Source organism: Gobio gobio (genome assembly GCF_949357685.1).
Source record: "Gobio gobio genome assembly, chromosome: 12".
In the NCBI taxonomy this organism is placed as follows: domain Eukaryota; kingdom Metazoa; phylum Chordata; class Actinopteri; order Cypriniformes; family Gobionidae; genus Gobio; species Gobio gobio.
Window position 1 is genome coordinate 19729579 of NC_137105.1, and position 16695 is coordinate 19746273.

At 38.0% G+C, this 16695-nt stretch overlaps 1 protein-coding gene across 7 annotated transcripts in view; it reads left to right on the forward strand.

Annotated features, from left to right (window-relative positions):
* sash1a (SAM and SH3 domain containing 1a) overlaps positions 1-16695 on the forward strand; it is a 288936-nt gene that overhangs the window by 247532 nt on the left and 24709 nt on the right. For all 7 annotated transcript variants that reach the window (XM_079831781.1, XM_079831782.1, XM_079831784.1 and 4 more), the window contains 5 exons: positions 8758-8808; positions 9022-9071; positions 15910-15947; positions 16058-16144; positions 16500-16612. In XM_079831781.1, the coding sequence (XP_079687907.1) occupies positions 8758-8808; positions 9022-9071; positions 15910-15947; positions 16058-16144; positions 16500-16612 (339 nt within the window). The remainder of the gene's footprint in view (positions 1-8757; positions 8809-9021; positions 9072-15909; positions 15948-16057; positions 16145-16499; positions 16613-16695) is intronic.

The window sequence follows — 16695 nt, forward strand, 5'->3', positions numbered from 1 at the left end:
CGGTATTTTGCCGGCTAATCAGCATGGACAAATTGCAATCAAGGATTTTTAAAAAATGGACTACTCAAATTAAGTTGAGGAATTGTGACAGCATTCACTTATTTAATTTTTTACTGTTATATGGAAAAAGCTAAGTAAAAGTTCAAATATTTCTGCTTTTGTGTTCCACTAAAAAGTAACATGGGTTTGAAATGATTTTTGAACTATGACAGAATTATCATTTTTAGGTGAACTCTTCCTTTATACATTATTTACTCTGTTTTAATCATCATCTTGTCTAATCCAGTTTTCCGGCTCCACACCCTGCCCTGTGTAAATCTTACCAAAGCTAAAGCTGGTTGATACACGGCTGAGCACAGCAAAAAACCTGGCTGTACCGTCCCACCTTAATCAGCACTGTGGGATTCAGCTGTGTTTATTTAGTATTCATGATTCATGTCTCTTCAGTGCTAGTGTTCTTTCAGTGTGGGCTTTATGAATATGGTTCTTCTATTATTCAATTGCTGCTATTTAATTTTATCTTTACTTTAATACCATATCTCTGCCCCTTTAATTAGCACAAACTTAAGATAACCGCCAACAAAGGCTCAAGATAATAAGATAAGGGCATCTGATCTCATAATGAATTGAGTTCAAAAATAGGTCTCCACATTCGGACTTTGTGAATGATGTATCAAAGGACGTTGCGATTAAATCCCGAACAGAGGGTGTTGTCTGTCAAAAGAGGCTTTAGTCCGAGGCTAATGGGGCCGGAGGAAGTGTCAAGTGGGCCAAGTAGGTCATCATTCTCGACTGTGTCGTGGAAAGGAAATGGGGACATTGGAGTAGCTGCTGGCTGGTGGGAGATTCGGTTAATGGGAAGAGGGATGATATGGATAACGGTGGGAACTTTTTTGGGAGGTGTTTTGCATTCCATGTGAAAGAAAAACATGCTTGTTTTGGGGCTCTACACAAGTTTTGTTTAGTAATGCGGATGAATTTGGAAACTCAACGTCCTTCCTCCTTCCAGTTCCAAACATATATGCTGTATTTATTTATGTATTATTATTATTATTTTATTAATTTTTTTTCATATGTACACACAGCTCCAAGCCTACAATGACACTATGTCTGTGCTAAATCCATTGGGAAAAAATAGAAGTTGTGAAAAAGAAAGGGTAGACTCATTGTGTTAGACCAGTGTGGCTGCTGTCCAGTCTGGGGGCAGTAACAGGTGATTTATCCTCTTCCTGATAGGTATTTTAAAGGCCATATTAATGGCTTGATATTTCAGCTTTGCCTCGAGAGACGTGACGTTTATGTGACCTTTTAACATTTTTGACACTTCAAAAAGTCAAAATGCTATTACTGCCTGTTGTTGTCTTTCAGTCATTTCTCTGTTCTTTCTGGTTCTTTTTCTTCCTCCTCATATCCTCTCACTAATTTCCATAAACACTGTCACCCAACTAACCTCTCTCCCAAAGGCACGTAACCCTGTATTAGAGGCCAAGCTGGCAATGGGCCCTCGCTTTCGCCCCTCAACCCAAAAGAGGGGAAAGGTCACTGGTTTTAACCAGAGGCAACACTGAATGCTATTGTGAGTGAGGCACGAATGTTGTGGTCTATTCATACTTAGACAGAATGAATCTCTGAGCACATGCAGGAATCCACAGTGAAGGACTTGTATCCTGAACAGCATCAAATGAGGCCCATGTTTTCCCCTTCACTGCCAGCTTCTTCCTTTCTGACAGAGGTGAAGTCCATGTGCTATTTAAATCTGTTTGTTACTTTCTCTTCTCTGTTTCTATTCTCTGGTTTAGTCTGAGGCATTTTCAAATGCTCTAGACATTCCCAAGTTCGATTTTGAGGTTTGATATCGGTTTCGTTTCCTCAGATATCGCAACAGAGCTGACAGGACGGGTTTGGGCTTCCACATTTGCTCAGCACTCTTCCTCTCCATCTCGGTCTGCTTTTATAAGAGCTACCCTGATGACAATGAGTTAAGAAAACATCCTCTACTGAATGTGTTGAATGGATAAACCCCCATTTTACACAGAACAAACTAACTATGCTGCTATTTCGCCATCTCTCTTTTTAGCCGTTCCTACAGAGACACTATCCTTTATTCCATTTGCCAGACAGATAGTCTCTATTAGCCACACAACTATGCTGTGGAAAGCAGTGTGTGTTGGCTCTTAGCTTGAACATCAGTTGTGAAGGTGGAATAATAACAGAAAATATCAGGCTGAATGTTTCTCTTGGTAGATTTAAACTTGAGACATTAACCGTTGACGCGATTTAATGATTTAATTGTCATCTGTTCTTATCAGTTATGGCATAATCTTAATACATCTGTATTCTGTACCTTAAGAAATCATGCAACAGTTAAGTTACCCATTTGAACAATGTATTTAGCAACACTACCACCTAATAACAGTTATACTGAACCTATCCGTCTTTTTAAAAAGTTATTTATAATTATTAAAGTATTCATATATTTTATTTACTAATATTATTTAATATAATAATAATCATTTATATATGTTACCGGCAGTGTGTGAAATCTGTCATTGTGTAGAATGCCTAGGGAATATATCGAATGCCCGAAGTTTGTAGGCAAAGTATGAAATGGTTTATATTTCACACATTTCCTAGGCATTCTATACAATGCCAAAGGGCCAGCCGGCAGAGTGTAGAATGCTCCTGCTACTCGCGCTTTGGGTCTTTATTCGGCGGTGGTTGTGCCGGTAGTGAAACACGTTGGCTTCCACTTCCGCCGCAGAGGCTTGTACCTATCGTTCCTGGACGGTTGCCGTGTCATGATGTCGGAACAGGAAGAAAGTGTAGTGCCATTCAAAATGCCATTCTAGCCTTCCTTGCTGCCACAAGTAGCTTAACGCCACTTCTGCTTTCGTGTTTTTCTGGTAAGAACGTCCAATGCCAGTAAATGCGCATTTTGATACTTTGCCCAGAGTGTGCTTGTCATTCTGTATAATACCTAAGGTAATGTATAGAATGCCTAGGAAAAGTATGCAACATAATCGCAAAAACCACACATTTCATTCTTTCCCCAAAAACTGCACGCATTCTATATATTCCCTTGGCATTCTATACAATGCCTGCTTTTCACATATTGCTGGTAACATATATACCAGCTATACATATACATATACATATACATATACATATACATATATACATATATACATATACATATACTATTCACACTGTTCAAAAGTTTGAGATTAGTACCTTTTATTCAGCAAGGGCACATTAAATTTATCAAAACTGACAGTAAAGACTTTCGCATTAAATTTATATTTCAAATAAATGCTGTTATTTTCAACTTTCTATTCATAAAATAATCCTGAAATGTATCAGGTTTTTTGACAAAAATATTAAGCAGCACAATTGTTTGCAACATTAATGATAAGAAATGTTTCTATTTTTATAAGTGCTATATATATATATATATATATATATATATATATATATATATATATATATATGTATGTATGTGTATATGTGTGTGTATGTATATATGTATATGTGTGTATATATATGTATATGTATACGTGTGTGTGTGTATATATATATATATATATATATATATGTATATATGTGTATATGTGTGTGTATATATGCATACATACATACATAGGTGTATATATGTATGCATATGTATAAATGAATGTGCTACTTAGAAGCATTTCTTCTGCAGGTTATTCCACAGCTCTGCGGGTTATTTCACACATAAGTAAATTGAGGTTGATAAGGTTTGAGGGAGTTCTACTTCAACAAGCTAATTCCATAATTGCTCTCAAAACTCATTACTCTGACAATGATTTTTAGCTCTTATGTCCCCCTCTCTTCCTCAAGCTCAGACTTGATGTTTACTCAAAGGCATGTTGCAGCATTTTGATTTAACTCCTGTTGGTCTGAACCCACATACATGCACACCAAAAGCCAGATGATGTGCAAATATATGGAACTCAATGTTGCCCAATTCTTTCTTTGCACAGACTACACTAACCTGTTTTAAAAACGTTTACTTAAGCATGAGAAACAACTTTTTTTCCTCCCCTGACTGGTATTTCCAGGTAGAAACCACATGGATGAAATAGTGTCCCCACAATGCTTCGCACACTGTGAGGTTGTATGTGTGTGTTTTGTTTGTTACAGCAGTAGGAATGGTTGGTCTGGTTCTACAAGGACACTTTCTCTACCTGTCTCTCGACATGTCTCTCCTGATTGGGCAATAGGAGCCAAGGCTTTCCCCATGACCGACCACATCCACCCACACAGCCCTTTTTGCTGCCAGCCTGACTGTGTGTGTCCTGCCCTGCACACAGACACTCTGTATGAATGTGTGTAAAACACCTCGTTAGCCTCCTTTTAGTTTATTTCCCCCAATGCTTCTGTGGCAGCCTGCCGCATCTCTGTATCTATATCTCTTTCTCTGACCAATAGCTGTTCCAAAACCTAGTGATCTACCTGCCTGCATAGGCAACTACTTGCACTGTAAAAAATGTATAATCTTCCCAACTCAAAATTTTCTAGTGACTGGTCACATCTAAAATTTTCAATTGGCCAAATTGAATTTCTGTGAATTGAATTGTATCCATTGTGGCAACAGTCTGTTAACATGGGCTCAATTATAAATATGTTGAGCCAATGGAAAAATGTAATTTATCAACACTGTAAAAAATGTCAGGCCTCTCCAATTCAAAATTTTCTAGTGACCGATCACATCAAAATTTTTCTTTTTCTTTTTTACTAAAACATTTAGATGTGATCAGTCACTAGAAAATTTTGAATTGGAGAAATGTTTTACAGTCAAACTGTGTGGTTGGTCCAATTAAATATTTTAAATTGTAGTAACAATTGTTTATTTCTCACTGTCCCAAAAGACAAAAATGACTAAAAACATAAATATATTAAGCAAAATACAGAAACAGACAACAGGGTTGACATTTTACCACATTACTTTATTAACAAGTAAATTCCAACACAGGATATTTAGGTGAAAATACCTTATTTTCAATAAGGAAAAACTCTGAATACATTCAAGAAGTCTTCTGCATAACAGGATGTCTTAAAGTGGGGAAGAAAACACGGCACTGCAAGCTAAAAACCTGCAAATAAAAATAAAAACTAACATTAATGACAAAGCTCCCCTGCATCACATCTGGCAAGAGACAGAACAGAAGTTTCTTCATTATATAATGAGGATGAGACGAATGAATGGACATAAGAAAATCACAAGCTTGACGTGTTTGATATTAAAAGGTAATAAGTTAAGCCCTGAAAGAGGCCGACTCCAAACGCACCGTGTTCAACAGTCGCATGCCGCACATATCACACAAATGACTTAATTTCCTTATTACCTATTGTTTTAGACATATAAGACATGAGGAAAATAAAACTATTGGCTACAGGCTACCATTAGATAATTATGTGGTAAACGAGAACACACTCATGAAACCAATGAATGCATGAACTCGTGATTCTACAAAATGTCTTTTAAACTTCATACCCGGTCATAAAGCAAAACTCTGGAGAATAATTTCAGTGCTAAATACTCACCAACGTCTTTGTGAGATGAATATCTCTCTATTCTCTTGGGAATGTCTGTTTCGGTCTTCAGCTCGCGCTGCCGCTCCCGCGATCCGCATTTGAAATCTCCACACGAACGGTTTTCTTCAAGTGCATTTTGCGCATGCGTATACCGTTTTTCGGACGTAGGACTTGTTCATCCAACATGGATTTTTCACTTTGACTTCATAGATTGACTGAGCACAATTAAATATGTTCGGTGAAATATACAATTTTAATTTTGAGTGAAGACCTTAAGCTATGATTAGTACAATGCATCTTTTTGCATGGCGATAATTATTTGGAAGTCATTTATTGGGCCAATATGTAATGATCAATTTGCAAAATTTTTCCCCCCAATTTTTTTTTACAGTGTATTAATCTGCAATTTTTTGTGCACCCTGTTAATCTGTATGTGGATGTGTACAGTAGTGACAATGTGCTGCCTATTAAATCTAATATATTTTCAACATGCATAGAGCCAAATCGAGTCATGACCAGACAATCACAGCAACCACCAGCTGCTGTGCCTCACAATATACTTTAAATAGCCAGTCATAAGCGATCGTCTTTTAGCTACACTTAGACGTATACCATATATAGTGGTATAAACATTGACACACATGGACTAAACTATGTCAAGAGGTACAGTGTCTGTCTAGTGTAGATCAGTGCTGTTAAGCGTGCTGTGAGTGTGTTTTACAGTACTGTGTCAGTGAGTACACACAGACACAGAGCATCTCTTTGTGTGTCGTGTTGTGTGGATATGTGTTTTGGATGACACGGGCAGCAGCAGTATGTACAGATGATTCAGTGTGTGCCAATGCGAGCATCTGCCCAGCGGGTATGGGGCAGTTGGTGATGCCATGCTGCTGATGATACAGAACACAGACCTGTGTGTGTGTGTTTACTTTGGCCAGTGTGTGTTCATATGGGAATAACTTCAACTTGCCCACTGCATGTTTGACTTTTTTTTTCTTTTTCTGGATGAATCCACTTTTACAGCACAACATCTGATTTACTACTTAGAAACTTCCGGACTTTACCAACACACCACTGAGCGCTAAAGCAGAGGGATGGAGTGGCAAAGAGACAAAACACACACAAACAGCCTTCCTGGCCTAAAACATTGCTTCTCTCTAAAGAAAATGCTTCGCTTGCACGAAAAGAGGCTTGAAGATTACTACTGTGATAACTGAGAGTCTGGACACAAATTTTCCAAAGTGCTGTCCACCATCCACACACACACAGACAGTAAGCCTTAGGCCATGTGTGATCAGATCCAGGTGGTTGTGTTAGAGGGCCTCTTCCATCCAAACACAGTATATCTCTGTCAGCATTCTGCCATAATGCTATTTAATAACTATATTCAGCAATCTTTTCTGATTCTCCCATGTTAATTATTGTTTTATTTTATGATATGATCCTGATATACTAAAAGTCAAGTTTAGTATTTATTAAACAAGGAATCTCAAAATTGAGCACAATGCAATTCATGCTGTGGAGATGAGGGGATTTTTTTTAAACTGCTGATGCCCACACTTTCACATGTGTGGAGGTCAGGGAACGAGCAGAAGCCTTGGTTTTGAGAAGTGAGCAGTGTGAATGAGTAAGCAGTGATTATAGAGTATGTACTGGAAAAACAATAGATTTTCCCTTAGTTCACATCTGATTGTTTTAGTGTGGCTGATAAGCTATACAATAATTCAGGGTAGTTAAATAAAAAAAAAAAGAGCTCAACCTCTGTTCGACTATGCCATTGTGTCAGGGCACTTACCAGACCTGTAGCTTCAAAGAGTGTGGCTGTAAAAAAGCAAGAAAATATCTTGGGGCGATAAGATTCCTACACAATGAGGTTGCATGTGAAGTGCAAGTTTATCTTGATTTACAGGCTTGTTACCCATCTAAAAATATTTCAATTTGAACTTAACACAGTTGACGGCATACTTTTTTTTCCTTATTTTTTTTTATCCAAGATGCTGTGTATTTATCCAATTACATGTTTTGACAACTGTTTAAATTATTATATTTTTAATTGTATAAAAGAGAAAGATCTCAACAATTTTCAAATTCTATATCACATTAAAGTCAGTATTATAGAAATCAGTAACTTAGATTTATTTATTTATTTATGATCCTAGGTCAAATTTCTTTATCTAATTGCATATCTTTCACAACAATGTATTTATGTCGGCATGTATAAAGGGGGAAAAACACTTAAGCTCAGCTTAGATCAAATGTAGGTACAAATGTGACCAAAAGAGAGTAACCCAAATTAAAGGGATGGGTCACCCAAAAATGAAAACTACCCCATGATTTACTCACCCTCAAGCCCTCCTAGGTGTATCTGACATTCTTCTTTCAGACGAATACAATCCAAGTTATATTAAATAATGTCCTGGCTTTTTCAAGCTTTGTAATAGCAGTGAATGGAAGCCCAAAATTTGAAGCTCAAAAAAGTGCATCCATCCATTATAAAAGTAATCCACACGGCTCCGGGGGGTTAATAAAGGCCTTCTGAAGTGAATTGATGGGTTTGTGGAAGAAAAATATCCATGTTTAAAATCTTTTTAAAGTAAAATATCTAGCTTCCAGCGGACTGTAGCGTAAGCGTTTTGAACTGCGTTACACTTCGTAAGTTGAATATGGAAGGCAGCCTGGCGGAAGCTAGATATTTTACTTTTTAAAGGATGGATGCACTTTTTTTGGACTTCAAATTTTGAGCTGCCATTATAAAGCTTGGAAACGCCAGGACATTATTTAATATAACTCTGATTGTATTGGTCTGAAAGAAGAATGTCATATACACCTAGTAATTTCCCTTTTTGGGTGAACCATCCCTTTAAGATGTTTATCAGTGCTTTCCAGTCCTCTGATTAGTTTTGTATTTTATTTGTACTACATTGTTTCTATGGCAAGGTGTTGAAGTGGGTTCATGTGTACTCGTTCCACATGTTGATTTTATATTTTTGTTTTTGCCCGCTCTCTTTTGCGGCTGCACAGGACCGGCGGGTTCGCTGCACCTCAGGTGACGTGTGAATAGGGGGCAGAGGGTGTGGCTTTCTTAATGACAAGACGTGCTCCTGGCATATGGGCGTGTGGCCCTTTATTAGTGGCAGTGTGTGTCTGTGTGTATTTGTGTGTCCTTGTTCCTAACCCTCCTTTTTTTGTGTGTGTTCCCAGGAAAAAGCAGACACCAGTTTCAACTCTTCCGAGCTATGTTCAGACATCCAGGTCAGTCAACCCACAATGCGGTGCATATCTGCTTTCAGACCTTTGCACACCTGCAGTCATCACTATAACTCACTGTTACAACACAACACGCTTTCATTCATGACCCATCAGTGATAAATCAGCCGACTACATGCTCAAATTACACTGATTTGTTTCTCATCATTGATTAAAGTCAGTGTGTGTAATTGCAGTGTGTGTTGTCTTTGTACACAGGAATCGTTTGGATTCAGCAGTGAGGTGTCTACTCCAGAGGCTGAGAGGAAGTAAGGACATTTAAACTAGCTGCAACTCAATGCACACAGTATTTTTTAGTAGCTGGTTGCAGAAACATTTTTACAAATGTGAACAAAACTAATGAATCAGACCCATGGTAGTTTTTAAGATCTAAACCATATATGACTTGTATATGACTGCTGACCATATGGTCTGCTCTCCATCCCCCATCTACCCTGAGTTTAAGTGTGTGTGTGTGTGTTTGAATGGGTGTGAATTCCTCCATTTTACTTCTTCACATCTTGGTGCTTCCAGGCTTCCTTCCTTCCGTCCATTGTTCTTAGATGTTTAAGATGAAACTCTCTGATTAGAGAGAGGAAGACAGACAGAAGATCAGACTTAAATGAGACTGTGTTAGTCATATAGCGTCTCAGATTTAAAGTGCCAGAGTTTTTGTGAAAATGAATTGAGGATTTGAAATGAATGATGTCAGTGCACATCATCAGTGCACTCCATGCATCTTTCCTGTTGATGGTCTGTTTCTGTGGGGATGAGCAGTCCACGTGCCATGGGGAAGATTTTATTCTGCCTCCGTCATCCACACTCTCTGGAGAGTAGTAGTATGCTTAGATGAATGTAAAACATATGGAGCTGACACATCTTTCATCATTTATGTGTCTCGGTGGTCCTATGCACATGTGGCTGGGTTTGACTGCTTTGTGATAGTTGTGATACTTGATTTGGCTGGTAAAATCAACTTTTTTTTTTTCAACTTGTTCACTCAACATTTATTAGCTCAGCATTAGATGACTTAACTTCATGGGAAAATAAATTAACATTTTGACCTGTTTGTTTGAATCGTCTGATAGAACTTGGATCAACACAAAATTAAAATTGTCACACTTCTCACCCACGTCGTTCCAAACCTGTATGATTTTTTTTCTTCTGTGGAACACAAAAGAAAATATTTTGATGGACGTTGGGACCCAAATACTGGAGCCCATTGACTTCCATTGCATGAAAAGAAGCTAAACAACAACAAAAAAGCACTGATACATTTCTCAAAACAACTTTTTTTATGTTCCACGTAAGAAAAAGTCATAGTTCATTTACTCACCCTTATGCCATTCAAAAACTAACCCCTTTAAAGGCATGTGATTTAAAATTCATCCTACCTATTTTCTAAATGCATGTTATAGATATTATTATGAACAATTCATCCATGCAATTTTCATTTTTAAAATATTGTTTGAAAAGAAAGAAAATATTTTTCGGAAGAAAAGATCCTTTACTTCGGTTTCATCTTGACCAAAGTATTCTGTGAGTTTTTATGCCTATTTATTCTTTCAGTCTTGGTGTCTAAGCAGAAGCAATATTTTAGATGCAAGTCATATCGAAGTTCAAATTGGTTTCGCAATATTTGTCATAATAATCGCAATATGATTTTATGTAGGCCTGTTTCATATCCTATTCTTCAGAAGAGTTTTCTGTGATATTAACAGCGCAGTGTCATACCCAACTAAAGAGTTGTTGCCAGATTACCCCGATTTCCTGTCTGTATGATTAGAAGGAAGAAGCCTTGTTCTCCAGAAAGGCTGTTCATGCTGAACAGCAGAGAACCCGATGACAGTGCAAGAGATGTGTATGTGTTAGTTTAGAGTCTAACTCCTAATACACACTACTAGGGGTGTGACAAGACACTTAGCTCAAGATGAGACGGACACGAGATCGGGTTCATGAGAACGAGACCGTGACAAGCAGGGTGGGCGAGAGCCGTGAGAGGAATCGAGACCATTGTGGCGCATAGGTGACGAACATCTGCAATCACGCCACCAGCCTCGCGCTGCTTTCACACCTCTCGCCCGCCCTGCTTGTCACAGAGATGAGTCAAGATTTTTGCACAGTATTTCCTCAGATATCCTCAATGACAAAATTCAGGACTGGAAAAATAGTCTGCAATGTAATTTCAGTTTTACTTTGAGTATAAATTATGCATTGAAATGCATTGAAAGACAACAATAAACAAACACTGGAAAAGGTTTTGGCGCAAAATGAACTGACTGGCTTCTCCCCTGTATGCTTTCACACGAGTCTCTTCAGACCTTACTGTACACGAATGTATACAAACTTCCAGGACTTCTGATTGAGGCTGTGTGTGACTTTAAAATTCAACTCCTTTTCACAAATTGAACATAGAAATAAGAACAGTATAAATCACAAAAGTAAATAACAGTTTTTTTTTCTTAGTCTTATGAAGTGCAAACAATGTGCAACCATAATCAAAGTACTCTCTCAATATTCAAAGTGCAAAGAGGTTACAACTACACAGCCCAGCATAAGATAGCTTTGATATTGGGAGACAGGCTATTGTAAAAACTGAAATGTCTGTATAACTTGCACATTAGGTAGTTTTCATAAACACCTGCCTCCATAAAAAAAATTATAAGTAAATTTATAAGTAAATAAGCTCATCTCTAGTGTTTGTATGGCTAACTAACAAACTGTGAACATTGGATAACTTTCCTGAGCTAAATGCAATGTTAAGTGACATTGTTTTCAAGTTGTTTTATTGGCTTCTTTCTACGGGTGAAACTCTGATTGAGTGATTAATTTGCGCGAATCAGGGAGCTCTCATTTGCCTTCACTTTCGATTTGCAATCGCATGTACTCTGTGTACAGGGAATGGCGGTGCTGAGCATGCGTTCTACAAGATAATACATTTTTCAGACCCTTATTGTATATGAATCCTCCGCCATGGTCCCGTCAATCATCTCACCTTACTCTCGTCACGTGATCAGTGAACTGCGATTCCTGCTGCACTGTGCTAGACTCTTGAGCTCGCACTGGCTGAGCAGAGCAGGCTGATTGAAGCGACCATTATCCAAATTAATTAAATGTTTTTTATTTAATTAAAAGCAACAGTGGAGGATTTAATGGAAACATAGCGGTGGCATATTTTATGCTAATTTCACCCTCACACTCTGTCATGGCTACATCACGAGACAGCTTTTCGATCTTTGCTCGCGAGATATCGTGGCACGAGATCTCGTCATACCCCTACACACTACCGTTCAAAAGTTCAGTAAGACTTTTTAAAAAATAATTAATTCTATTATTCAGCAAGGGCACATTAAATGAATCGACAGTAAAGACATTATGTGACACTGAAGACTGGCTGCTGAAAATTCCATTTGAATAAATTACAATTTAAAATATATTAGAAAACTTATTTTTTACTGTATTTTTTTATCAAATAAATGCAGAGAAGTGTTATGAACCTTAAACGTTTTGAACGTTAATGTACATTTGTTTAAATTTGTTCTGCTGCAAACAAAAGAAGATATTTTGAATAATTGTAACCAAGCAGATAGAGCAACCTTTGACAACCATAGTAGGGAAACAAATACTATGGTAGTCAATGGTTGCTCTCTCTGCTTGGTTACAAACACTCTTCAAAATATCTTCTTTTGTGTTCAGCAGAACAAAGAAACTCATACAGGTTTGGAACAACTTGAGGGCGAGTAAATGACGTCAGAATTTTCATTTTTGGGTGAACTATCCCTTTAAGTGTTCGAGATGGCTGTAAGTAGTTTTTAATCTCTTTTTACTGAATTACATTTTTCCACTCATATAAGGTGGTAGAAACGTAACCGAATACAGTGACTGTGTGTGTGGCTTTAAGGAAATCCCTCAAGCTCCATTTACCATGACCTCTAGTGAAGGTCATTTCCTGGACACTTCCTTTGCGATCTTTGTATGTGTTTTTGTGCTTGATCGTATACGTGTTCTGAACTCAAACGCCAGGTGTAAGGAAGCAAACCAACCAATCGCAGGACACCAGGTGCACCCTGGGATAGAAGTGTTCCTTCTTCATCAGCAGTTTGACGAGAGGAAAAAGGAAGTCAGCCCACTCCTAGCTCTGAAAGAGCAGTGAACATACATCACTTTAGTGATCTATCACTGATGAGAACAACATGATGTTCCTCTTAATTCAATAGTGAGGACATGTTGGCACAGTAATATGGCTGATCTCACACTCTGAAAGGCCATTTTCTGATCTTTTCCAATCATGCAAAAAAGATGGCTAATTCACACCAGCAGAAAACAATCCTCAAGTTATAGTTATTGTCTTTTGACTTTGGTTACCTTTTCATACAGACGATATTCAGTCTAGACCTGTTAATTTGAGTTGCGTCTGTTAGTAAATACGGTTGTCAATCCCAAACATGCCTCATATTATATTGAGTGTGTGGAGTGTTGAGTGCAAATATTCCTGTGTGAAATGTTCTTCCATCACATTCTCTGAATAACAATCTCAGCAAGCCAGGGGTTCCTCTGTTTCAGAGATAGTGGACATGACCGTTACTCGCAGTGAAGGAATGCAGCTTTAAAGGCTTATATTCTACTAGACACACACTAGTAAAAACACAAGGCACTCTGTGAAACGGACTGTAACACGCTTTTATTGTATGCTGGTCACACAGCACTCGCACACATACAACTGTCAGTAGCAGAACTCCTGAATGGAGCCTAATTTACTGAGCTGCTCTTCAATAGGGCCTTTTAGCATGGGATGCAGTTAGCATACAAGCAGGAGACTCCCTTTGGATTATGTGCGGGGTGAATGAGAGGTTAAACAGAGAAAGTTTGTGTTTCCATGGCAGCATAATGATATGATAATTCAGGGAGGCCTCCATCATGCCCTGTGTCACTTGGGTAAAAGAACAGTGCTGACGTCTTTATTTGGTCAGAGTGCGATGGACTGGACATCCTGAAATATGCAGAAATCTTTTCAACACAACATTTTCACTGTCCTTGTAATGTCATGTATTGTCTGACCTGACACTACACACACACTGCCCTCTTGAGTGTGTGTAGATACTGATAGCTTAAGCAGTAAGAATGTTATGGATGTATTTTGGACACATGGACAACAGATGAAAAGCAGATACGCGTGCCCCAGTGAGGATTTAAGCACAAGTGACTAGCAAAAACACTGTCTTCCTGTGGAGAAAACCAGACAAGAGTGCATAGGTTCACAAAAGTGTGTGTTAGTGTATGCTTATATGACTTTCACTGTTTACTTTAGTGCAGACTAGGCTGAGATTGTTTTCTTTAACCAAGGATGAGCAAGAATCCACTCAGATGAGAAAACCACACATGCACTTGCATACTTGTGCTCATGTTCTCATCTGCAGAACAAACACATTTGAGACGGAATGTTTTCTTCTCCTCTGTGTTTTTGGGTTCTGTTGACAGTCAATTCAGTTCAGATGTTTCCTCTCATTGGCAGTTAACACATGGCCCTGTTTCACACAACATTTTACAACTGACCGTATGACAAAGTCAACATGATCCATGTCACATGGTTAATTGGAATTAAACACTTGATATTTTATTTTTATATCGGGCTATAATTTTTTAAAACATGCTTTTCCAAAGGTTTTGGATTGTTTTATGTATTTATTTTATATTTATTTAATAACTGAAAAGAAACTAAAACTTTTATTCAGCAAGGACACAAAATGTATCAAAAGTGAAAGTAAAGATATTTTGCCATCACATGAAGTAATCGGACTACAGTTACTTTTTATTGATTAAATTATGACTTATTCACAGAATAGCAGTAAATTATTCTTAATTCAATGATTCCCTAATCATTGATCATCTCTCTAATTCTCCAAATTTTATCTTTTAAATTTTACTTTCTAAAAAATACTATAGCTTAATTATACAGCCACTATTGATTACAGATTGTAAGTAATCTACCTAGCACTGTCTACAATTAAAGCATGAATTTGATGGAAACAATAGGTCTATATATTATTCACAAATGCAGTTCAGAGGTGACATTAGCCCTACAGTTACAGCATGAAATATGTTAACCTATAACATTTTACATAGATAACATTTAAACGTATACCATTTTTATTTCACCATTCTATAGTAGTTTTTTTTTTCTCTCGCAATTGCGAGTTTACATCACAATTCTGAGGGAAAGAAGTCAGAATTGCAGGATATAAACGTAATTCTGAGGAAGACAAATGTTTTTATCTCGCAATTCTTATTTTTCCTCCGAATTATGAGAGAAACTTTTGTTCTGTTGCTTCCATACACTGCTACTGCAGAACTGTCATTTTCCAGGTAGTCTTAGCTCACAAAAAACATCATCACTGTTTGCCTCAAATGGCCTAGGATCTAAATAGACCAAATATGTTCTGTCAGTATCAATATGATATCTGTGGAATCTTAGAGCTGTATGTTTGTCCATTGACTCCGTAAAAGAGTGCTTGTCTGTTTGTGTTAGATTTTCGTTATTTTGGTATTTTCCAAGGGCACTGTGCCCTAGAGGAGCGGAGTGGAAATATAAACAGGCAGTGTCTGTCCTGTGGTGGCTGTCGTTCTCTCTCTCTCTCTCTCTCTCTCTCTCTCTCTCTCTCTCTCTCTCTCTCTCTCTCTCTCTCTCTCTCTCTCTCTCTCTCTCTCTCTCTCTCTCTCTCTCTCTCTCTCTCTCTCTCTCTCTCTCTCTCTCTCTCTCTCTCTCTCTCTCTCTCTCTCTCTCTCTCTCTCTCTCTCTCTCTCTCTCTCTCTCTCTCTCTCTCTCTCTCCTGTCTTTCTTTCTTGTCTCGTTTCACTGCATCTCAGGAGCGTCTCATCTGTGCCCTGTGAGCCTCAGGAGCCTGACATGTGCTCTGTGAATAGCACAACACTGCCCTCTGCTGGCTCTATTAATCACTCTGCATTTGGTTTACACAAATCCAGCCTCCACACATACATGCATACTACCTGATAAGGGCATATCTGATATAAGAAATGTTCAGTGATGAGATGTTCAAGTGTTTTATTAAACACATCTTAACAACTATCTTTTTCATATTTTTTCAACAGAATTCCTCTGCACAAATCCAGCTCTGAGGATGGTTCAGGTTGGTTTCTCATTATGAAAACTATACAACTGTTGCAGACATATAGATGCTAGATAATAGATGTAAATTATTTTACGTTCTTGATGGCTTTCTCCACTATTTTCTTACAGGGAAATGGGACAACAAGAAGAAAAACAAATCCTTCTGGCAGAACTTCCGAAAATCACAGAAGGGGGTCACAAGGCAAACGTCAAAAGGTAATAAAAACAAACTCTGTTTTCTCATGTTTCCTTCCTTACAACTATCCATTTTGTTCATTTTTATTCCATAGAAATACAAATGGAAGAAATAATAACTCTAAATATGGCAGCTGTAGTTCCATCACTTAAAAAGTCAGTTTTTGTTAGTGTTTGTTTACTCTAAAATGAGAACTACATTTTGTCTACGAAAATGAATTTGTGGCGGCACTGTTATCAGATAATATTGCTGATTTGAGATGTTTTTGAAACAAACAGATTACCTACATAAACAATATGATGGTTACTGAATGAACTGACTTGCCCTGGAGTTTCCCTTCTTCTTGTTACTCACTTTTGACCTTTGACCCGGCAGGAGAGGACATTGGCTATGTGGCCAGTGAGATCACCATGAGTGATGAGGAACGGATCCAGCTGATGATGATGGTCAAAGAGAAGATGATCACAGTGGAGGAGGCGCTGGCACGGGTAAAGGCACCCCATCAACCCCAAACCATAATGCAAATGAGCTTCCCTTGCTTACATTCATGTGTACTAACTTTACTCACCCA